General features: G+C 42.7%; 1 protein-coding gene across 1 annotated transcript in view; it reads left to right on the top strand.

The window, feature by feature from the left end:
* The window catches only part of GCLC (glutamate-cysteine ligase catalytic subunit), a 48,440-nt gene that overhangs the window by 5,488 nt on the left and 18,063 nt on the right, over positions 1-24,889 (top strand). Inside the window, exons 2-6 of the mRNA XM_055136466.1 lie at positions 15,531-15,643; positions 16,212-16,394; positions 22,270-22,383; positions 24,166-24,224; positions 24,329-24,462. Coding sequence (XP_054992441.1) covers positions 15,531-15,643; positions 16,212-16,394; positions 22,270-22,383; positions 24,166-24,224; positions 24,329-24,462 — 603 coding nt within the window. The remainder of the gene's footprint in view (positions 1-15,530; positions 15,644-16,211; positions 16,395-22,269; positions 22,384-24,165; positions 24,225-24,328; positions 24,463-24,889) is intronic.

The following is a 24,889-nucleotide window of genomic DNA, read 5'->3' as shown; positions in this document are numbered from 1 at the left end:
CTCAGGTGCCAGGGATTGAACCTAGGTGGGTGAATGCAAGGTGAATGCCCAACCCTGACTATCCTTGTACTCTCTCTCCAGCCTGAGAAGTTGCTTTAAAGAACTTCGTTCTTTATATGGTTGTTGCATCTGGGCCAAGCAACCTTCAGCCACACTCACTGTCAAGCTGTTTAGATGAGTTAAGTTATAAGTTTAGGAGTTTCCTCAGTTTTTGGATTTATAACCTAGTGCTAATAGGTTATAATCTGTTGCTTTTCAGTTATATATAAAATGAGTGTTTTTTTCTAGATTAAGTATTGCCTAATAAAAGCTGGAGCTGAAATTACATGAAATTAAATTTTGAAATGCCGGTTGACAGTACGTAATCTAGGGACTCAAGTCCCATTTAGTGAGGGGACTAAATCATGAGGAGATTCGGTTCAGGTCCAGACCTCTTTTCCAGATCTTGTTCTGGTTCAAGAACTTTAGACCTGGTCAGGGATCTAAAGTCTATAGAATCAGGTCATTCCCAAAAGGGGCCTTAGTTGCCTTGTAGTTTGAGGTGCTGTGAGTTGGGGAATAGATTCCCAAGAGTGAGTGGACTGTGATTGACCCTCCGGATGTGGGGAACAAGCTCGGGGTCTCATCCATGCAGGGTGAATTTATAGAGAACACCTGCCGGAAGCCTGCCACAACCTTTTTGGAGATGGTAGTCACGATGTTTTTGGATGGTGGAGGAATTGCTGGGGTGCCCATACCAGTTAGCATGGTCCCCACTCAGACCAGGCTCTCCTTGTTTGGGTATCCCACCCTGCTTTGTGTCTGGAGGGTCACTCCTGGGTGTCAAGCATGCATGCAGCCTAGTGAGCGCTCTCTCAGGCTTTTTGGGTATTTATTTTGTTTTTGTTTTGGGTCTATACCCAGCGATGCTCAGGATTGACTCCTGGCTCTGCGCTCAGAAATTACTCCTGGCAGTGCTCAGGGGACTATATGGGATGCTGGGGATCCAACCCAGGTCGGCCATATGCGAGGCAAGCACCCTACCTGCTATACTATTTCTCTGGCCTTCTAGCTTTTTTAATTCTCTGTAATTATTTCTTCTGGAAGGTAGAAACTGTCCCAGTTTGTTAATTTGTAATTTAAGGGTCACGTTATTTTTAATGTGGTATCTTAGGGTGTCTTTAAGGTCACAGAAGTTTTCTTCCATATTTTCATTTAGAAATTTTATAGTATTACGGGTTTTTTGTTTGTTTTGTTTTTGGGTCACACCTGGTGATGCACAGGGGTTACTCCTGGCTCTGCATTCAGGAATTGCTCAGGGGACCCTATGGGATGCTGGGAATTGAACCTGGGTTGGCCGTGTGCAAGGCAAACACTCTACTCGCTGTGCTATCACTCCGGCCTCATAGTATTATGTTTTATATTTAGGTCAATGATGCATTTTGAATTAGTTTTTGTATGTGATGCCAGGTACGGATGTTTGGGTTTTGTTTGTTGTGTATTGTCCCACACCATTTCTTGAAAAGACATCATTTCTGTACTGCCGGAGGTGTGCTTGGCCTTTGCACCTTTGCTAACCAATAGATTGCAGTATATTTTTACATCAGTACCTTGTCTTTTCATTGCTATAGCTTTATTAAGTATTGTAAAGTTAAGTAATGTTAGCTCTCCAACTTTGATTTACATTTTTGGTCAAACTTGTCATATTTTTGGTTTTGCTAGATGCTTTATTGCTCTTATTTTTATGATCAATGCTATTATATTGAAATAAAATTGATCTTGTCTGTAATCTTATTTACGTTTTAAATATAAGAAATGCAGTTCTATTAATTGTTCTAGTTTCTGTAAATATCCTTAACTTTTGTTCTCAGATTTGATTTTTGGAGATTGTTTGAGCCACTCAAGTCTTTTAGCATTAGGCAGATTTAGAGAAAACTCAGTATAGAACTAATTTTTTATATTATATTGAGACCAGACTTCATGAGTATTCTGTTGTTCCATCTTGATCAAAAGGGGAACTGTTCTCACTCACCTCATCTCTGAACTTTGCTCAAAGACTGACTTCCTTCATCTTTGGAAGTTTTCTCTAGCAACTAAGATTTAGCCAATTTTTAAGTCAAGGCTTTCTTAGCTGTAATCTGTGCTATTCATCACTTAGTGTCATTTACTTATGACTGTCTGATAAAATACATCATTATTTTGAAAGTTCGCATACATTTTATACATGGACTTCAATGAAAATGCCAGTCAAGCCTTGGGTCTTCCCCAGAATGGTGCTGGGAGTTTAGATGCAGAACTTAAATTTCCTCATTTGTAAGACTAATTAAAGTACTGTCCTTTTATTTTTTATTCCATTTTAATTTGTTAGGTTTTGAAGTATATACTTCTGTAGCTTTTTAACTGTATCCTTAAGAGTTTGTTTCAGGGCTCATTTCCCTTTGTGAGGATCACCTGAATCAAACCTGAGATGTGTGATTTCTTTCTTTAGTTTTATGGTGTAATTCACTCTTGACTCTCTCCCCTCTGGAGCAGCCCAGGTTTTTACTTGAACATATGCCTGCCTGTCCCTTCACATTTCCCTAAATAAAACTATTTTATCTTAAAAAGTTTTCTCCAGACTATTTTAAGCTCCGTGCAATATTTAAAAATTGGAAATGTTTTTAAGAAATGGTAACTTTTAGACTGTGTCTTTTTCTTACTACTGAAAACTAGCTTAATTGTAACTTGTAAGTCTTAGCTGTCTAGACATTCTTTACCTTCCTAAGTAAATCTATTGAGCCTCATAACTTTCCTATAAAAAAATGATACTGCAAGGCAGTTCCTTTAGAAAAGTTGAGATCTAACTTTACCTCATGTGGGAAAATATTCAACTTCCTCATATGATAGATGACCTTTAAGCTATTGAATACTTCCTATCAGGCACTTCCTATGCTAAGTCATGGGGTTGAAGAGAGAAATACTGCCCTTGAAGTGGGGGCGGAGGGGATGGTTCAGGGAAAGGCAGTATCAGAGGAGTTTGCCTTCTGCCCAGAGGATCTTGGGGGGGGGGTCTCACAGATGGGGGAACCTACTGGTAAGATCTCAAAGGAAGGTTGAGAAAGCAAGAAAAGAACTTGCACTCATATGAGACTATCAAAAGTGCCGGAGTTGAGTGAGCACTGCTGTAAATACTGGACCAAAGCAGAAAACAGGAACTGCCAGATGTTGAAGCTAGACAGGTAGTTTGGATTCAGACTGTGAATTCTTGGTTAGACCAAACATGTACATCTCAGAACAGTACTGGGAGATTAGTTCTACATCTCTTTGTTAGTGGTGTGAAAAGTAGATTGACCAGAGTCACTATAGACTGGAAGCCCACACTGCATAAGTCTTTCAGAGAATAAGGACAATCTGGCCTCAGGCTCTGGGATAAAGTCACTGTATCGCTGTCATCCTGTTGCTCATCGATTTGCTTGAGTGGGCACCAGTAACGTCTCCATTGTGAGACTTGTTGTTACTGTTTTTTGCATATCAGATACACCAGGGAGAGCTTGCCAGGCTCTGCTGTGCGGGCAGTAGCTTGCTGGGCTCTCCGAGAGAGAGATAGAGGAATTGAATAAGTTGTTCAAGTTTAAGGACCCCAGCCCCCCATCCGTCAGAAATAGGCAGTAGATAGAGAGACAGACAAGAGACCGAGAGAGAGACGGACAGACCTGGGGAAACACGTGAGCTGGCGGTGCCTGGGCTGGACATCCATGGGCCTGAAGACAGTGCTCGAGCCTCCGGTGCAGTGAGGCAGCTCAGGCCAGTGCTGCCTGCCGCTCAGGAACTTGGTCCGTAGGAGTAGGAGGAGAACGTGGGATCCTGAGAGGGATCCGTGTGGGCCGTCGTAGGACTGCCCTGTGCAGAGAGGATGGCAGGATTTCGAAGGTGGGCTGGGGTGGGTGGGTGATAGAAATGCTTGCGCTATTGCTTTTCCAGTTAGGCCGGAACTGGCGGCTTTGCCAGCAGCATTTTTTATACATACCAGGACTTGGGAAAAGAGCAACAGTTGGTATCTGGCCAAAGTAAACGGGATGAAGACCTTGGTGAGGGTTTTCACAGCTCATTAGGTTCTTGAAATCTTGATTATAATTTTCAGCAACAATTGAATTGGGAAGGCATAGGAGTTTAGATCACTACTAAGCAGTATCTCTGTGACTGCTCAGTTACTAAATTCTTGTTTTTGGAAATTGATTTTATTGGGTAGTGTATATTAGATTGACGGCTCATAATTTGCCCCTGAAAGATTGGCTCTCTCGAACATTGACGAGGGGGAAACATGAATAAGTCTCAAGCTTCTTACCAGAATTTATTTTGGCTGCATCTCTGTTGGAATCTGCACTTTCTCTCTTTTATTTAATCCAGATTGGTACATGCTTGGAGAATTCATATGGCTATCGACTTTGTGCAGTTTTGGAAGAGCTTATGTCGCTTTTAATTTTTTAATGTTTAAGTCAGGATTTGGTAGTTATTTCCGCAAGGTAACAAGTCCCTTCACTCCAAATCAGATGCTTGCAATTGAAAAAAAAAAATGCTCAAAGAGACCCATTGTCTTATTAAGACTTTATTGGCTCAGAAGGTCTCTCTGGCCCTTCACTTCCCGGCCAAGCACCACTGGAGGGGCCTTGGTGTCCCCAGCACTGCTGGGCCCAAGCAGTGAGTCATCAGGCCTGTACGGCCAAGCCGAGAATCCCCCAAATCTCAAGCCCCTTCAGATTTCAATTTTCTTTCTTTCTTTTTTTTTAATTTAAAACACAACAATGCTGGGGGCTAGAGAGCTAGCACAGCGGGTAGGGCGTTTGCCTTGCACGCGGTCGACCCGGGTTCAAATCCCAGCATCCCATATGGTCCTCTGAGCACGGCCAGGGGTAATTCCTGAGTGCAGAGCCAGGAGTAACCCCTGTGCATCGCCAGGTGTGACCCAAAAAGAAAAAAAAACCACAACAACGCTCTAAGGTATGTTACTTCATTACCCTTTTCCTGGAAACCTATAAAATCTGGACTCTGATTATCCAAAGAGCTCGTGATGCATATATTTTAGTCCGGAGAGATAGTTAAGGTCTCTGAGTGAAAAACCTGTGGAAAAAGCTACCTGGTAGTTCTGTGAAAAATTTGAGCGAGGGATTGTGGTGGTGTGCTTAAACTCTAGCAAGTCAAGCATTTTAAATCTTGTTATGAAGGATGCTCTGAAATCTGTAAGCCTCCGACGAAACTTTATTTGGAGGCACTTCCCTCCGTTTCTCTCTGTATGCTCACATATTTATAAAGCCAGCCATCTGGAGGGCGGGTGTTCCCTCCACGCAGGTTGCCGTGCCTGTGCTGCAGCGGTAGTCTGCCGACAGTGCCGCCATTGCTGTCGCATTTGGAGGCATGATCTGCTGGCTCTACTGCTCAAATAAAGCCAGAACAAGGAAGTAAACAAAAGTCCTCTCAGTGCAAAGTTCATGCACTTTGCTCCCAGAAGTATGTCTCAAGCCCTTGCCCAGAGAGCTCTCATTTTGTACACAGTTCCTGCGTGTGTGGTCATCGAATTTCTCCGCTTTAAAAAAAAAAAAAATCAATAAGGGTGTCTGAATAAAAGGGAAAGTGTCCATTAGTACTACTTCCTATTGATAACAGGAAAGGGTATAAAAGGGATAAATGTTGGGTAACAAGTCCATGCATTTAAATAAAATGATCTTTTTGGTGATGCAGAGTAATATATTTTGGAGAGAAAGAAAAATGGATGGTTTTATACTTCTAGATTTCTGGAAGAGTTCAGTTACATGTAGAGCTACAAAGGATATTTCCTTCCTTGTAGTCCAGAGGATGAAATGAAGGCCCAGAGACTAGACACATTCCATCAGGCTGTAACTGCCTGGTATTTGTGGGATGAGAGGGGAAATGGAGACTGCTCTGGGTAGGGTAACTGTCTCACACAAATTCTTGGAGTTTCTAGTGTGAGTGACAGCTCTAAAGGGAGGGAACAGAGTAGGTCACTATGCTGGTGTTCAGCCAAAGTTTGTTCTGAAGGGAACATTTGTCTTGAGACCCCTGGGAACCAGGTCTTCCTTCCATGCCAGTGCTGGAAAGCGAGCCAGGGCTGGCTGCACACATGTAAGTCATGGGTTCTACCATCGAACTACATCCTTGGCCCCAAAAACCAGATCTTTGAAGGGCTGACATAAAAATTATTCCCAGATACCCTAAGTGTTGCCCTGGCTTGAAGCCTTAGGTTGGAGGGAAAGTAAGAGCCCTGGAGAGGGCGTTCAGCAGGACAGCCTTGAGGGGTGGAGAGTGAAGTCTTCCAGGAAGAGTGCTGTTTCTCTAGGATCCCAGGTCTGAATTGTGGTAGCTGACACATTTGTTTTTCTTTAAAAATACAGTCACCATGAGATAGAGTTACAAAGTTGTTCTTGATTGGGCTTTAGTTGTATAGTGTTCCAACACTCAACCCTTTTTTTTTCTTTTATTTTTTTTTATTAGTGAATCACTGTGAGGTACAGTTACAGTTACTTTCGTGCTTGCCTTTCAGTCATACAGTGGTTGAGTGCCCATCCCTCCACCAGTGCCCATTCTCTACCACCACATTTCCCACCCTCAGTGTTGGCAGTTTCCCTCCCACTCCCATCCCCGCCCCCAGCCTGCCTCTATGGCAGGTACTTTTCTCTCTTCCTCCCTCCCTCGTCTTCCCTCTCCCTGTCCTGTTCCCCACTTTCTCCATTATGGGTTGCAGTACAGGTGCTGACAGGTTAATGTATGCCCCTTTACCTGCTCTCAGCACGCACTTCTTGCCCCGAGTGGTCTTTTCCAACTGTTGTTATTTTGACCACTACCAGTATGACCAGAAACAGACCCCCTAGGAAACATTTTCATGTATTAGTCCTCTCTTTCTGTGAACATGTTTTGGTATTGTTTTTAAAAAGAAATAATTTCTGTAAAATTGATTGCAGCCCACCTTGTCCCACTAAAGGTTTGCAACCCACACGGAAAACCCCTAGGCACTGTTCTGCCTCTGTCTGTGCACTGCTGCCCAGAGTGCTGCCCTGCACTTCGTACCTGTCTTTATAGGCACTTGAGGTTTGATTTTTGCAACCGTCCTCACTGGCCATGCCTGCGAGGCTGTTTCGGTCCACTTGACGAAAAGAAGTGAAGAAGTCGCCCGGGTTCCCACTGATTCCCAAGCCTATTCTTCTAGCTTACCTCCTCCAGCTTGGCCTCCTGCATACGCTGGCGAAGCCCTCCCGTTCCCGTAGGGGCTGGCCGGAGATCGCAGGTGAAATGGAAAGCATAGAGGGAAGGGTAACGGTAACAAAAGGGCAGGTGGGGTTTACAGAACGTCTCAGAGCCACCGTTGCAGAATGAAGTTTTGTCTTTACAAGCTAGCTGGCTGGTCATTCTCTCGTAGCGAAATACTCAAACCTAGCATATTGAGTGTGCTTGGTAAGTTTGTTGGTTGGTCCACAGGACAAGTGCTACGAGGTCGACAATAGGAGTACACCCCTCCCAGCTTATCTTCTGCTGGCAGCCGCACTAGAGGAAGGGCAGATGCACACGAGCCTTCTGTGTGGAAATCAGGGTAACCCCACCCAGGCAGTGGGGCGCAGGTAGAGATGGCTCTGGCCCCCTCGAGCTTTGACGGCTCAGTATTTAACAGGAATTTCATACTTGACAGGGAAGGAGTCTCCAACTTTTCTTTTTTCCTTTTCTTTTTTTGGCAGTGCCAGGGTTACAACCCACTACCTCACGTAAGACTCATGCGCTATCTCTGAGCTGAACCCCAGGCTCCTGAGTTTCTATCTTTTAACCCCATTTAAGCAAGTTCGGATTCTTGTCAGGTGGTATCACTCCCAGTATCCCACCGCAGCCCCTCCTCGGAATCTGATGCCGCCTTGTGTGGTGTGGCTGAGAGAGTGCTTGGTGCCCATGATTGGCACAGTGGGTGCGAGTCTAAAACGGGAAGGCTGGGGTGGAGAGAGAGTATAGTGGGCAGGACACTTGTCTTGCACTTCGCCAGACCTGGCTTTGATCCCTGGTGTTCCTGAGGGTCCTCCTAACACTGATGGGTGTGACCCCCCCCAAAGCAAAAAAATTAAAAATAAAATGCAGAGAAGGCATCGAATCCCTGTCACCACAGCCTGCTGAACACAGCAGTTGTGCCAGAGTTCAGAAATTCTCCTGGTTCAGCCCTGGCTCCCCACTGAGTCTCTTTAGAAAACAGCCAGGATTCAGTCGCCATATCATGGTCCTGAGCCCCAGGAGTGATCCTTGAGGGCAGATCCAGGAGTAAACTCTGAGCACCACTGGATATGGCCTAGAAATAAAAAATTAATAAGTAAAGGTCAGGAATATATAGTATTCTTTGCTGGTGGGAATTCTTTCTGGGCTAAAGAATGCCAACTGTATTTTTTACTCTAAGTGAGAATGACTATCTAGAATAGTTGACTTTTTAAAAAAAACTTAATATTTAACTTTCTAAAGAGTTATGAGAGTTGAGGTAAATAGAGAACTAGTTTAATTTCCTTTTTCCCCTCAGTGCTGCACATTAAACCCATGGATCTAAGCATGCATTATATGCATTCAATCCCCAAGCCATATCGTAGACCCTAAAAATCTATTTTATTTATTTATTTGTTTGTTTATTTATTGCTTTTGGGGGTCACACCCAGTGATGCACAGGGGTTACTCCTGGCTCTGCACTCAGGAATTACCTCTGGCAGTGCTCAGGGGACCATATGGGATGCTGGGAATCAAACCCGGGTTGGCCTCGTGCAAGGCAAACGCCTTACCCACTGTGCTATCACTCCAGCCCTGTCAGCATAATTTATAAGCACGCCCCCCAGTGGTGTTCTCCAGCAACAGGCCCGTGCTTCCGCGCCTTTGCCTCATGGGGTCACCATGGATTCTGGTTTCATCCCCCAACCACGCACAGCAAAGCAGCTATTCCAAAGCGGTCTTGTTCTTATTTTTAGGGGGAATGTGTGTGGAGGCAGGGAATGCACTTCGCCTTCAAGCCCAGAAGCAATAGTACTGACGGTGTGGGTGTTTGGAGGTGGAGGGAAACTGTTTAAGGAGGAAGTGTTTCTAGCCTAGGTTTCTAAATGCTGAGGGTCTGTGTTTTCTTGGCGGCCACAGCAAGCAGCTCCCCTGGTAACTTGCTGTGCTCCCCTTCTCTGAGGTTAATTTCTGTGAGAAGACTGACTGGGTTCCGCTAGATCTGGTTCAGAAGTGCGGCAAGAGAGTAACAGTCGTCTTTCTCATTGTCCAAAATCAGGTGAACTCTGAGTCCCAGAATTTTGAATGACCTGCCCTGAAGCATCTTTTTTCCTAGACTAAGTTCCCTTCGCCTGTTCTCCTCCACCTGACCCCCAGGTGCCACCCATTTGGGGGCGGGAGGGAGAGAAGGAAGTCCTCGCCCCACCCTGGGAGGGAGTGTTGTCCTCAGTGCCATGGTTCAAGGACCTGCTGCTACTTTCTTTCTCTCTCTCAAGGGGAGTCTCACACAAGTATTTTTGGAAGGTGGTCTGGGAACCTTACCTTTCACATTGTTTTCCTGGGAGAATTCCTAAGTTCTAATTTATACAGTTATTGACAAAGGAAATTGATAAAATGTTTGTCCTAGCCCTCAATTTTTGAGCCCCCCTGAAATCCTCAGATTAGAATATATCCGTTTTTAACTATTGGTAAATGCCATGTACAGACTTCGTATAGTATACAGGCTATGTATACTATACTACACCTAGTACAGTATAGGGGTGAGAGTAGGACGGGAACCTGGGAACATGTCAGCACTGGTGGTGGGTATGATGTATGGTGATGGTACACTGTGTATCAGGAACCCTACTGCGAATAGCTGTGCAACTCATGGTGCTTTAATAAAATAAAATTTAGGGGAAAAAATTTAGGGGTAAATCCTAAAACTATAGTATTAATTGTTATCTTGAACTTTTAATGACTCCGATATTTCGCTATGTTTAGGATTGCACTGGGTACTTACATCACTCTTAATTAAGATTCTTTATTTTTATTGGCCTAATTCCAGACGCACATAAATCACTTCACACTTGTGCAAACCTGCATTAAATAATTGGAGAATTGTTGTGCCCAGAAAACTCCTAGTAATGCTATGTAACACATAGGCTACATAATAGTCTTTGAATGTGCTTCTGTCTTTGATTAAACAGCTCAGAGATACTAATGATTTGTATTCTAGTGGGATCAAATTTTAGCAGTACATTTCTAAAGGATGTTCATTTTCATTTGTAACTATGAGTGTTTTGCAAGTGACTTATTTTTATTTGGTGTATTCTCACCACATTACTTATTATTAACTTTTTTATTGAATCACTATGAGATAGTGATTACAAAGCTGTTTGTGATTGGGTTTCAGTCATACCCATTTCAGTCATTCCAACAACCATCCCTCCACCAGTGTACATTTCCCAGCACCAGTGTCCCCAGGTTCCCTCCAACCACCTCCCACCCCCTGCCTGCCTCTATGGCTTGCAGTATCGATACCGAAAGGTTATCAAAAATATGCCTTTACCTACTTTTAACCCTCAGATCTTATCCAGAGTGATCATTCCCCGCTATTGTCAGACTGGTCTCTTCTCAGTCTTACCTACCCTCAGCCTCCAAAAGCATGCGTGGGTCATAAATCCAAACAAGTGAAGCGAGGGTAGCACCTGACCACTTTGGAGATACAAAGTAATCTGTAGGGGGCGAGCAAAGACATGCATACACTTCTAGAGCAGGAACCAAAAAGACCCAGTTCTAAATATCAATGTACACACTTGTGGTTAGTTCCAACCATTGACGAGTCCTCTTTGCCCCTGTTTTCCCTGGCCATGGATATTAGTCTTCTACTACATGTTATATATATATTTTATGCCAGAAATAAATGCAGTCATTCTATATCTGTCCCTCTCCTTCTGACTCATTTCACTCAGCATGATACTCTCCATGCCCATCATTTATAGGCAGATTTCATGACTTTCTTTTTCCCAACAGCTGCAGAGTATTCCATTGTGTTTGTCTGTTCTTGGGCACTCAGGTTGTTTCGAGGTTCTGGCTGTGGTTCTCACCATATTTAAAATAATAGCTGATAGCAAAAAGCAGTGTCTCAAAGTTACATCAAGGGAGTTGTGATCTGTGTACTGAGAATAGAGCCCTAGTGGCTATTTTTGCTGCTTCCAAATGATATGTTAACTACATTAATTAGAGTTAGTCACTCTGCAACCAATTTATAATGCTCTTTGGGTATATGCCTTTAGAGAGGGGTGTGTGCAGGTGTGTGCAGGCGTGCAAAAGGAGAAATGTTGGGGCTAGAGAGAACTGCTCACTCTAATTGGATATGTAGCCTGGATTAGCATCCAGAGTTAGGAAGCTGGGCTTTGGAGTCTGTGTATTAGAGAAGATCTCTGTCCTCTTTGATTTTTGTCATTTCTTATCCTGTGTCTCTAATAAAGTTTAGGTTGATACAACATCCAGAAATAGTGTGGCTTTTGGTACTTAATGGGAAATTATTTGGGGAAAACTTTGTTTTTAATAATTTATTACTTTTTGTTACCTTCATTGCAAAAACTCCATTTCTAGTTTGGCTCTTAGAAAAGTTAATTGTTTGAGTGCTTGTATGAACTAGAATTGGAGATGAGCATAATGTATTGTGGTGGGGAAAAGGATTAAAACAGCAAAAAGTGAAGAGGTTAAAGACCCATTTGAGGAGCCAGGGCAATAAAATAGTACAGCAAGTGGGGCACTTGCTTTGCATGTAGCTGGCCCAGATTTGATCCCTTAAGGGCACCTCTTATAGTCCCCCAATTAACTGAGTGATAACTGAGTGCAGAGGCAGGAGTAAGTTTGGGTACTGCTGGGTGCAAATAACAAAATTACCGGTTTGAGCACTGATGAGGAAAGAACAACATACTTCAGAAAAATTTAGTGGTAGGGGGAGTGTGTGTACATGATGTGCTGGGGATTGAACCCAGGCCCTCACACTTGTAAGGCTGTGCTTTACCATTGAGCTACATCTCCAGTCTAATATTTTTTGGGGGGAGGTAGAGGTCAGAAGTGTGCCACCTTGGCTCTTTGAATAGGAGTAACCCCCAGCGGTACTTGGGAGGGATCATGTGGTATCGGAAATTTGTGCATTGGCTGCAATGAAAGCAAAGTGCCTTATCTCCTATACCACCTCCCTAGCCCCGCAATTCTTGTTTCAATTCTTATTTCTAACTGAATTTAGATTTCATTAATAGGAAGTTTGTTTTGTCATTTGGTAAGTGAGGAAATGAATTTATGCGATGATTTTTATTTCTTGAAGGAGTTTGGTTAGCATTTTAAAAATTATCCATTAGAAAGACTGAGGTTAAGTTCTTTGTTCTTTTGCTGCTCATGTTTTAAACTAGAGATTCTGAAAACTAAATATTTCAATTATTTCAAAAATAAGATGCTAACAGAAGTTATTGCAGTTTAGCATATGTAATTAACACAAAAGTTCCTCTTAATTTCTTGCTCATTTTGATAGATCAATGATGAGACCCCAATAAGCTGGTAGCGTATCTTTGTCTGTCTTTTGTAAACCAGTTATCTAGATAAGGAGATAGCAAGATAGAAGATACCATTATAGAGGATGCCAGATAGATATATTGTTGCTGGTCATTGAAGAAGGAAGTAGTTCTGTAGTAGAAACTACTGTTTGTAATTGGGACTTATACTAGAACTACTACTACTAGTATCCTAGACCTAAGGGATAGGTCACACTTTTTATTGAAATCTAAACTTTTTTGGTATGTCTTGTGGGGTGGGGTTTTGGAGAGTGCTCAGGGGATTAAAAAGGATCAAGCCCAGACGCCGCCCCCCCCCATCTGAAGCATGCACTCTAGCCTTTTGAGCCATCTTTACTGCTACATTTAAGCTTTTATGATGTTCTTGTCTGATTACCTCTATAAAGTGGAGGCATAATCACTCCACTGTCAGTGCTAGAATTTATCTCTGCTCATATAGTTTATGACAGTTCATTTTTTTTTCCTTTTAAAGTTTATCACCAACCAACGTTGATATGCTTTATACTGTGGTACTAGTAGCAAGCCGTGCTGCACTGTGAGTCTAGCTGAGGCAAGGTTCAAATCCCAGCTCCAGCACTGACCTTGGGCAACTGACTCAGCCTCTCCGAGCATCTGTACCATCCCTAAAAATGACAGGAGATAAGCTACTTTGCATGATGAATTAAGGACTATTGTATAAAAAGTTCATGACATGGCGCTTTTTCATTTACACATCCTGAGACTTTACAAAGTTTCTTCTTCCATCATATTTCCTTTTCAGGAGTCGTAAGTCTATCTGAAAGCCTATCCTTAAAGTCTGAAGCAGTTTCCAGATTATGCAATAGACACGTATCAGGTATTTGACATTGACTTAATTGGAGAGAGCTCAGATTTCTGGCTCATGTGCTTAAATCAAGTCATCTTAAATCAAGCCATCTTGCCCATTTCTTTTAGAATTTGGGGGCAGGGTGCTAAGACTTGAACCCAGAACCTTACACATGGCAAGGCATGAGCTCTGACACTGAACCACACCCCTAGTCCTTTCCCATTTCTAGAACTTAAAAACTTTTGGAGGGATACTCTCAGCTTGCTGAGGTGCCAGGGTACAAGCCTGGGTCTCCTGGATGCAAAGCAAATGTACCACCTCTCCAGCTCCTTGAACTGAGAGGGACTTCTACAAGAAAAGCAGGAGTGGGAACTTGAACTCATCAGGAAGACAGCTAATAAGCTCAGCACACTGTAATAAAGACCACAGACTGGGTGACTTAAATGGTAGGTGTTTATTTCAGTTGACTGTGAGGTTGGGGAGTTCAGGATCAAAGACACAGACAGATCGATCCTGGAAAGAAACCCTTTTCTGGCTCACAGATGACTTCCGTCCTCACAAGGTATGGCGAAAGCATCTTTCTCACAGGGCACAGATCCCATCTTGAGGGCTTTGCTCTCCTGATGTCATCCGCCAAACACTTCTCCCACCTTCACGTTGGGGAATTAAGACTTCCAACAGTGAGTGGGAGGCAGGACCCAAACATTAAAGCCATAGCAACAGCTAATGGTAGTTCATTGATGGCCAGAGAGCTGGTTCACAGTTTGAGCAGGTCTTATATGAGGAGGCCAAGGTTCCGTACTGGGATCACACCCATGGAAGCAGCCTCCTTGCACCACCACCTTTGACCCAAAACAAAACTAGAAAGCTAGCTGGAAATTAATTTTTGTGTTATCATGTAAACCCACTGTTCTATTTCCTGTGATTTTTGACATTTTAATTTCTTTAAACTTACATCTCACCTCTGAAGTACAGAAAGTCTCTTGTACCTATTTCTATGGGAGGGATAATGAACTCAATTGCCTGCCTAAATCAGGCAGGTACACAGATGGTAGAGAATAGTCCATTGTAGACCAAAATGCACTCCCATGAATAGAGGTTCCCTTTTCTAGTCTGGTAGACTTGCAGCCTAATTTCTGGTTCCTTGCCTGTGTTTGCTATTAAGACTGAGAACCTGGGTTTACATGTGATGTGTCACAGAGGTAGTGGGTGTATTGTTGTTTTATTTAAAAAAAAAACAAACTGTAGTAAGCCAAATAAAATGTCTGCACACTGGTCTGTTTTGTGGGGCACCAGTTTGTCAGGTCTTTGTCTTTGTATCTTATCGAAGAGCACTTGAGACTACTTGCCTAAATAATCCAGTGATCCACTTTTACACGTGGGTAGTGATTGTTCTATTACAGTCATACATACTGATTCAGAACTTTCTCTTTATACCAGTCCTTATGATTCAGAGCATGCAGTTTTGGGTAAAAAAAAAAAAAAAGCAGATTGTATTTTGCCCAGAAAAAATCTTCCTTTGGTATTTAACTCGATTTTTATCCAGATCCCACCAGGTGTTATAAATGCATCCTGCAGTCTACATTTTATATGGCTTTGGAGTGGAGAAATAGTCCTAAATTATTCTTGACAGATACAAATCAAATTGTTGAAGTACCTAAAATAGCTTATTAGTATTAGTGTATTTGCGAGTGTGATTTTACTCTCCAGTTGTGGGAATTACAGTGAGACTTTTATATAAGCTGTCAACAAGTATAAATCTATCTTGATTATAATGCTCAGATAATTGCTTTTGTAAACCTGTAGTAAACCAACTGAGGGTATAAATTTTGAAATACAGCTTCTTGTAAGTGCAGCGTATAAAGTCTTAGTTTGGAAATGCTTCTCTCTGCAACTTGGTTGAAATGGGCAGCTTGACCTTTCCATAGGATGTTAAGTAGAACAGGAGAAAGAAGGAATTATAGACTGTGTTCCTGTCCTAACACAATGCAACTATTGACTGACGACTTTCTGTAGGTCTTCATCGTGTGTAAACAAACCTGTCTTGTGTCCTGTAGGGTAAGCAAATGAGTCCCGAGTTAGTGTGGATCCTTTCCAAACCACACACTTCCCTGTTTTCTTCAAAAGGTCACTGTAAGCTTGTGTCTAGAAGTTCATTTTTTTCTCTCCTTTATTTTTAATAGGTGGAATACATGTTGGTATCTTTTGATCATGAAAATAAAAAAGCCCAGTTGGTCCTGTCTGGAGAGGAAGTTCTTGAAACCCTACAAGAAAAGGGAGAAAGGACAAACCCAAAGTAAGTTGATTTTTCAATGCCTAAAGGTATTAAAGTACTTAAATTTATAAACTCAGCATAGAACCCATAACACTGAAATCACAAACCATGGTGCCAAATAAAACTTGTAAAAGGATTTTATTTGGCTGGCAGGATGTTTTTAAAATCATTCCATACGTAGACAAAGAGGTGAAGGGGACATGTACTCTGCAGTTTATTTTTTTTCTCACTAGATTTTTAAGACTACATTTGAATTTAAAGCCCAGCACTAAACTAAAGAGCTCTTAAGCCTCATGCCCTTTCCCTCAGAGAGGACTAACTTGCTTGCCTTGAACACTAGTGCCTTGCATGGATTTCAGTTATTCATAAGTATTTGAGATCTAGGACTTACATCCCTCACACAGTTGAGTAACTCTGGAAAAATCAACTGTCTGCCTACAATGCGAAGAGATTTGTAGCTTTGTTTTAGAACTAATGTTTCTAAAAGTGTTTAAAGCAACTTCAAAAAACAACATCTAACAACAGCTCTCTAACACTTGAGTAGACCATAGCAAAAGAAAGAGGGAATGACATTTTTTATCCTCTGCAGCCATCCTACCCTTTGGAGGCCCGAGTATGGGAGCTACATGATTGAAGGGACGCCTGGACAGCCGTATGGAGGAACAATGTCCGAGTTCAATACAGTTGAAGATAACATGAGGAAACGCCGGAAGGAGGCAACTTCTTTATTAGAAGAAAATCAGGCTCTTTGTACAATAACATCATTTCCAAGGTTAGTTCCTATAAACAATCGCCCACAGACATTTCAGAGCTTCAGGCTAAAAAGAGCAAATCATGACCCAAGAAATTCCCCCTCTGATTCTCATATGATGCCTACACTTTATATTAAGTTGCATGTGGTGGAGTCTGTGAGGTTAAAACCAGGCCAGAAGTGCACCCTCTCCTGTTGGTGGCATGGAGCACTGTGGTGAGACCAGTCATCTGGCCTGGTGGGAAAAAGCGAGGGAACCACCATGTTCAGAACTGTGGGGTGATGACTCCAGTCCTGGTGAGGATGGGAAAAGCAGGACATCCGTTAGCCGTTCTGACCGTGTAAGAAGGAGCCAGGTCTCCAGATGATCATAAGCTGCTTCTGTCACTTGACTGCAGTGGTGGCGTCCTTGTGCACGTAGCCTACAAGTAGACAGTGGCATTGGTGGCGAGTCTGCGGGTCTCCTCTTGGAGGGCTGACACTAGAGCCCCTGTCCTATAAACAAACAGGTCACAAAATTAAATTTGGGTATCAGCTAGAAAGAAAAGCTTACAAAAGTTAAGTATAAATAGTGTAAATAGTGAAATTATGTCCCTCGCTTTAGAATGGTACACATAAATATCATAAAAGTATACACTGGACCTGTACATAAGTAGAGAGTTCTGCCTAATTAACTTAATCTCCTCAGTGTTCAAGCACTCTTTAAATATTGCTATCTATGACTTAGAATATTTTGAATCAATATTTTTACATCTTTTCCTTGTTCCTGCTAGATGTGTGTAATGAATACCAAGCATGCAGGGCAGACCAGTGGTCTTAGAAGGAAGTAGTGTGTTTTCGGAGTAAAAAGGGTTTAACTTTACTTTAGTTACACCCTGATGTACAAAGTTATTGGTAGTTAAGTTTTAGACATAAAATATTCTAGCACCAATCCCACCACTAGTGTCAGCTTCCCTGCACCAGTGTTCCAGGTTCCTGCAACCCCATCCCTCAGTTTGCCACCTTGACTGGCATATTTTCAATTTTGGAAGTTGTAGTTTGGGTCTCACATTTTCTCTGTTGTTGACTGTGGTTTGGATATAGAGCAATGCCACTCCACCACATTATCAATGATTCCTACTCCCTCCTTACTACATTTTCTCATCTTCTTCCTTCCTGCTTTGGTTTCCTTCCTTCCCTATCCTTTTCTTCCCTAAGCGCTGAGGTCAAGGACGATCTTGGTATACCCCTTTATGTCATTGCATTCCCGTATATACATACATTCCACAGATCAGTGAGATCATCTGTTTGTTCTACTTACTTCACTCAACTTAGTATTCCAGTTCTATCCAAGCTGAAGCAAATTCATGAATCTGTCATTCCTATAGCTATGTAACATTCTGTTGTGTTTAGGTACCGCATTTTCATAACCCATTCATCTGTCATTGGGCACATAGATTGATTCTATAACTTAGCTTTTGTACTCAGTGCTGCAAGGAATGATGGTGTGTATATGTCCTTTTGAATGAACGTTTTTGTGTCCTTACCCAAAAGTGGCAGCTCAATTCTATGTTTACTTTCAGGAGGAATTTATTTTTTTTTAATATCCATCGTAACATCTAAATAATAGAAACCTTATTTTTGCAACTTATTAAACATTTGGAGAAGCATCTCCTTTACCATGATTCCTTCGTTCCATGTGTGAAGGCCTCTTCCCTTCCGGTCAAAATAGAACAGCCCGGCTGGCTGAGGTGGTGAACACCTTGGCTTGGAAGGGAGTTGGTATGGTCCCTTGCCCTAATGTTTAATTTTAATTTTTTGCTTTTTGGGTCACACCCGGCGATGCACAGGGGAAACTCCTGGCTCTGCACTCAGGAATTACTCTGGCGGTGTTCAGAGGACCATATGGGATGCTGGGAATCGAACCCGGGTCGGCCATGTGCAAGGCAAACACCCTACTCGCTGTGCTATCGCTCTAGCCCTTTGCCCTAATGTTTTAAGGAGGAAATAAAAACTCATGACCCTGCCATTCACTCAGAGCTTTGCGTGTCTGCTTCATACCAGAGCATATGTCATGAGGGAAGGTACAGCACAGTGCTTTTCTTGGACCTAGTGATAAAGAGGAACCAAATAGCCACATGCTCAGTGACTATGAAGTTGGGGCAGTGCTCTGAGGATAAGATGTCGATGCAGAGCAGAGGAGTGTGGGCCCTGATAGACTCTGTGTGTGGAAGAAGCAGTCCTCTTTCAGGAAAAATGCTTGGAGTAATGTCCAAAGTTCTAATAGAAGCCAAACTTTGGAGCACAAAGGACTGTGGCCATAGGCGAGGGGAAGAGCAAGGGCGGAAGCCCTGTCTGCCAGCCTTCTGAGAAACAGCAGAAAGATGACCAGTGTGACTGAGTGGTTGTCACTGAGGTGGAAATACAGAAGGATGGGGCCAGATCCTGTTAATGATAGCGGGGCCGTAATGATGGCACAGCGGGTAGGGCGTTTGCCTTGCACGCGGCCGAGCTGGGTTCGATCCCCAGCATCCCATCTGGCTCCCGAACACTGCCAGGCATAATTCCTGAGTGCAGAGCCAGGAATAAGCCCTGAGCATCTCTGGGTGTGACCCAAAAAGCAAAAAATAAAAAAAATTTTTTTTAGTTGCTATCCTAAAAGTAGTGGTAGGAAGCCTAGAGAAGATTGGTGATGGCATCGTATTTCTGATCTACACTCTTGGCCGCTGTGACTATAAAACAAATGCCAAGGCGTACTTTCTCCCGGAATAGGGAAGCTCCCTGGGGCAGATGATGGCGGCCAGAAAGAGGGTGGGTGGCATCAGGAGATGACAAAATGAGCAAACCCAGGGGTGGAAAGAAGATATGTCGGGACTGTTGGTGTAGGTAATGATTGTCAAGGCTCAGTCAGAGTCTTTTTTTGTTTGTTTTGTTTTTCTTTTTGGGTCGCACCCGGCAATGCACAGAGGTTATTCCTGGCAGTGCTCAGGGGACCATATAGGATGCTGGGAATCGAACCCGGGTAGGCCGCATGCAAGGCAAACGCCCTACCTGCTGTACTATTGCTGCAGCCCCTCAGAGTCTTAAAAGAAGTAGGTTACAGGTGTTAATTTGAAAATTTTCATTGAACTGGAAAAGCCAATATCCTAACATTTTATTTTCCTCTTTCACATTAAGAAAGTAATCCTTTTGCTTAGCAACTTGAAAAAGATAAAGTGAAATTTGTAATGAAGACCAGAAATTTGTATCTTCATGGCTTAAAGTTCAGGAATATAGGGCCAGAGAGAGAGTGCAGTGGGCAGGGCACTTGCTTGCACACTGCAAACCAGGATTCAGTTTTGGATTCATATTATGGTCCTGAGCCCCACGAGGGCAGATCCAGGAGTAAGCTCTGAGCACCACTGGGTATGGCCCAGAAATAAAAAATTAATAATAAAGAGTTATGAGAGTTGAGGTAAATAGAGGAATAGTTTAATTTCTTTTTTTCCCCTCAGTGGTGCATATTAAACCCATGGATCTAAGCATGCATTATATGCATTCAATCCCCAAGCCATATCGTAGACCCTAAAAATCTAATATTTATTTATTTATTTGTTTATTTATTGCTTTTTGAGCCACACCCAGCGATGCACAGGGGTTACTTTTGGCTCTCCTCTCAGGAATTACTCCTGGCTCTGCACTCAGGGGTTACTCCTGACTCTGCACTCAGGAATTGCTCAGGGGACCATATGGGATGCTGGGAATTGAACCTGGGTCAGCCGCGTGCAAGGCAGACGCCCTACTCGCTGTGCTATCACTCCAGCCCCTAAAAATCTGATTTTTAAAAAAGCTTATCCTGTTGTAAACAGAACAGGAGAAACTTTTTATTCAGTATATGAGTGTACCTTATTTCCATACTAATTGATAAGGAAGCTTTTATTTCAGAATTAAAGGGGAAAGGACGTACACTCAGTTTAAGTACAAACTGCTTTTTCTCTGTAAAGAGGGAAAACTGTAGTGTGGAACTGTAGTCCAAAGCAGTGATCATGTGACTTACTTAGGTTTAATGTAATCCAGCTTCCTTAAAGTGAAAAGTTCACGTTTTTTAAGTTCTCAGTCATGTTTTTTAAGTCTTATTTATTTATTTATTTTGCTTTTTGGGTCACACCTGGCGATGCACAGGGGTTACTCCTGGCTTTGCACTCAGGAATTACTCCTGGCAGTGCTCAGGGGACCATATGGGATGCTGGGAATCAAACCCAGGTCGGCTGCGTGCAAGGCAAACACCCTACCCGCTGTCCTATCACTCCAGCCCCTAAGCCTTATTTAAAGTGCTAGTTGGTAGCCTGTGGCTAGTGACTACCATAATTGGTCTATTTGCCAGCCAATAAATTAAACATCTTCAGCACTCCAGCAAGTTTTGTTGGATAGAGTTCATCTCGTAGAAAAACAGTACTGTGAAGGCTCGTCTTGAGTTTTGATTACATTCTTGCTTAATCACATTCTTATTCCCTGATTCTCACCTGATTCTGTTTAGCTAAGAATTCCTCAGATTTAAGTTTGTCACCACCACCCAAGAATAATTAAGGTTGCAGGCATACTATAAAGTGAGGAACATAGCCTCTAGAATTTCCAGGAACACTTACTAAAGCTGGGAACTGTTTGCCAGATAAGATCAGCAAATTCAGTTGTTCACAGACAAAGTGGACTTTCAAATAGGTGCCTTTTTTTTTTTAATTAAGTGTTGGAAATAAAGCATGGATTAGTCTTGGCTCTCAAGCCAAAAGTTTCTTACCACTGACAAGAACTTCCCTTGTTTAGCTTTCACTAACTTTGTTAGTCTTAGTGCTCCCATATAACACAATTAACAATGACTGCAGCATTCTTAACTTGGTTCCTAGTGATATGGAATTTGAACTCAATATTTAGGCATGCATACAGAAGTTCAGCTCTTTGTAGACCAAATAAAAGATAGGGTTTGGTTTCAGCCTTTGGAGGTGGATGGGACTCCTTCAGAGACAGAGATAAAGCCTGCAGAAAGAGAAAAAGGGGGCTGGAAAAATAGTGCAACAGGTTAGGTGCTTGCCTTGCACACGGCCAACCCGGGTTCTATCGCTGGTATCTCATATGGTCCCCTGAGCCTGCCCGCAGTGATTTCTGAGCACAGAGCCAGGAGTAACTCTGAGCACTGCTGGTTGTGACTCAAACCTTTCCCCTCACCAAACAAAGGTAGAAAAACAGACCTTTTCTGTTTTTTAAAGGCATAAAAGCTTATAAAAATACTTACTAAAGATTTTTTTAAAAATAAATACTTATAAAACGGCTGTAAGGGCTTGACTGATAAGTACAGAAAATAGGACACTTAACCTTGCACGAGGCCAGCGCAGGTTCAAGCCCCACCAGAAGCGGTCCGTTGGGTGCAGATCCAAGAGTAAGCTCTGAACACTGCTAGGTGTGGCCCCCAAACCAAAAATAAACAAAAACACCCACAAAAAAATAAAAGTAGTAGCGATACACAGAGGCCAAAAGTCAGAAATTAGGGCCAGTGAAAGGAAGATGCCTTGGAAGTTTTCTGGGGAAAATCTAACCCATGACACTGACACAACAAATAAAGTGATTTCTATGCTGTGTCCCTCACTGAAATGAAGAGCTAGGTAGGACGTTAGTAGGTGCTTGGTAGATGAGTAAGAGGAAGTTCTCTGATTAAAATCAGTGAAGGGGAAAAAAATCAGTAAAGGACTAGAATCACAGAAGTTCTTCCTGGGCAAGATAAACTACAAGGGGGTGGTTGGGAAGAGGTACAATAATCAGGAACATTTCCCTGCTGGGGCCTGTGAAGAGGGAGTCACAGGCTGAGGCGGGTTTTGTTTTATGGCTTCAGTGAAGCCATCATTCCTGAAAACAAATCCTATCAATTTAGTTCTTCAATTTGTTGTAGATTAGGTTGTCCCGGGTTCACGCTGCCTGAGTTCAAACCCAACCCGGTTGAAGGAGGAGCTTCCAAGTCCCTCTTCTTTCCCGACGAAGCAATAAACAAGCACCCCCGCTTCAGGTGAGCATGACTTGGTATTTGAACACAACGCTCTGCTGCATTCAACTTCTGCTTGCTGACAGTGTAGTATTCCATACCGTTCATTGAGCACTCAGTGAAGACAGCAGACATAAATACTTATATCCTCGGTGTCTTCAAAGCTGTTTGGTCTTCTTGAGGAGTGAGCGGGACAGAGGTCTGAGGGTGTTAAGGCCACACTTGATGGTGTTTTGGGGCTGCTTCTGGCTCTGTACCTAGGGGACCTTGTGGTGTTGGGGTCATAACTCTAACTGGCACATGCAAGGAAACCACCTGAATTGTTTCTTATATCTGAGTTTGATTTACTCATTTTTCAAATTGGCCTAAAACATTGCTTAAGTCACTGTCTTTTCCTTTTTTGACTTTTGCTTTTCTAGGCCTTCCCGAGTGGTCCTAGGGGATTGAAATCCGGTGTCCTGTGAACTGTGCATACACTAAACCCATTATGTTATCTTTCCAGCCCTGTCTATCTTTTAATTAGCATATTTTCAGACCTCGTTTTGTAAATACCTTTTTGGATGAGTTTTTTTTACTTAATTATTCCTTCTTTCCTTCCTTCTCTGCCCCCCACAAAGTTACTGCCAGTATCCGTGATCTTTTTATCACACTCTGGAGACTCCTTCTTTGAGAAAGGTGACATTTAAGATCCGTTAACTATACTGCCCAGTAGATTTTTTTTTTTTTTTTTTTTTGCTTTTTGGGTCACACCCAGCAATGCTCAGGGGTTACTCCTGGCTTTGCACTCAGGAATTACTCCTGGCAGTGCTTGGGGGACCATATGTGATGCCGGGGATCGAACCTGGGTCGACTGCGTGCAAGGCAAATGCCCTACCCTCTGTGCTATCGCTCCGGCCCCTGCCCAGTAGAATTTTAACACAAGCCATAAAAATAATTAAAAATTCTAGCAGTCAAGTTTAAAAACTCTGAAAAAGTGAACTTAATTTTATAATAGTTTACTTAACTATACCCAAAATTTATTTCAGTGTGAACCGGTATTTTTTAATTGTTAATAAAAAAATTTACTTTATTTTTGTGATAATAATAAAATTTTAGAATATGGTGTTTGGGCAGAAACATAGAATGTCGGGGACAGTATGTTCTGGCACGTGGGAACTCATGTTAAAGTCCTTGGCACCGCATGTGGTTCCCTGAGCTCCACCAGGGCTCACCCCTGAGCCAGGAATAGCCTCTGAGCACTACCAGGTGTGGACCTAAACTCCTCATCTCCCCCCCAAAATTTGGTGTGTATTTTCCCCTCGAACTGCATGGTAATTAAGATGAACCACATTTCTTGTGCTCAGTAGCTGCATGTCCTTGGTAGCTCCTGGACTGGGTAGCTCTCACAGGGTTCGAGGGTAAATATACCTGCTGCAGGTTACGTAGGGGAAAGGAGTAGTGAAGTAGCGGGGCTCTCAGGGTGCCAGAAGTGAGTGCCAAAGATGGACTGAAGTCTTTGGCATTAACGTGGAAATGTTAGACAGTAGTAGCCCTAAGACACCTGAACCTGGGTCTGGTGAGTGACTGGAATGAGGGGTTAAGCAAGGAAGAGAATGATGTTCTCAAGCAAGAGTCAGAATCGATATTAAAGCAACGACTTTTCAGGAGATCTGAATCCACATTATAGTGTCTGTAGGGTGAACGAGACTATTAGTTTGAATAATGAACTAGAATATTAGTTTGAATAAGTGTCCGTATATATAATTGGTTTCTTTTGCATGATGATTCTTAGGTGACCAATTTATGATACTCAATTGTCTGTTTTAGTACCTTAACAAGAAATATTCGACATAGGAGAGGAGAAAAGGTTGTTATCAATGTACCAAGTAAGTTTTTCAGAGAGGTGGGGGGTGGAGGGAGAGCTAACCTTCTGAATTATTTTATTACTTGACTCTCATTCATTTCCTTTTAAAATTTTTTATTAATACAGTATTTAAGGACAAGAACACACCATCTCCATTTATTGAGACATTTCCTGAGGATGATGAAGCAGCAAGGGCTTCTAAACCCGACCATATTTACATGGATGCCATGGGATTTGGGATGGGCAATTGCTGTCTTCAGGTACCGTTTCCCATGGAGAGGCCCCGTGTCCTCCTGCACTTTGCTTTTCTAACTTTTCTTCATGTATGCATGTTTTCTTTTTTAAAAGTGATCTCATTTTAATCAGTCGAACTAGCATGCTACTGATTGGTGGTATTTAGTGGTAGCCCCTGTATGTCTTTCTGGAAACCAGTAATTAATCAGATACTCGCTCTTACAGAATCTGTAGTTCACTACAAAGATATACAGTGGGCAATTAAGTGGTCATGGGTTCTATTATTCTTGTGCAGGGATATGTTGCTGGTTGGGCAGAGTGGTGTTGGGGGTCCCTGGGCCACCCCCGCTGTCCCCGGCCATGCTCTGTGAGCCACGGGAGGGAACTGAGACCAGTGAGTCACTTGCCGGATGTGCACCCTCACTTGTCTCCCAGCCCCACTGTTCTCTTTCT

This window comes from Sorex araneus, chromosome 4 (assembly GCF_027595985.1).
Source record: "Sorex araneus isolate mSorAra2 chromosome 4, mSorAra2.pri, whole genome shotgun sequence".
Classification (NCBI taxonomy): domain Eukaryota; kingdom Metazoa; phylum Chordata; class Mammalia; order Eulipotyphla; family Soricidae; genus Sorex; species Sorex araneus.
This window is presented reverse-complemented; position numbering and strand designations above follow the sequence as displayed.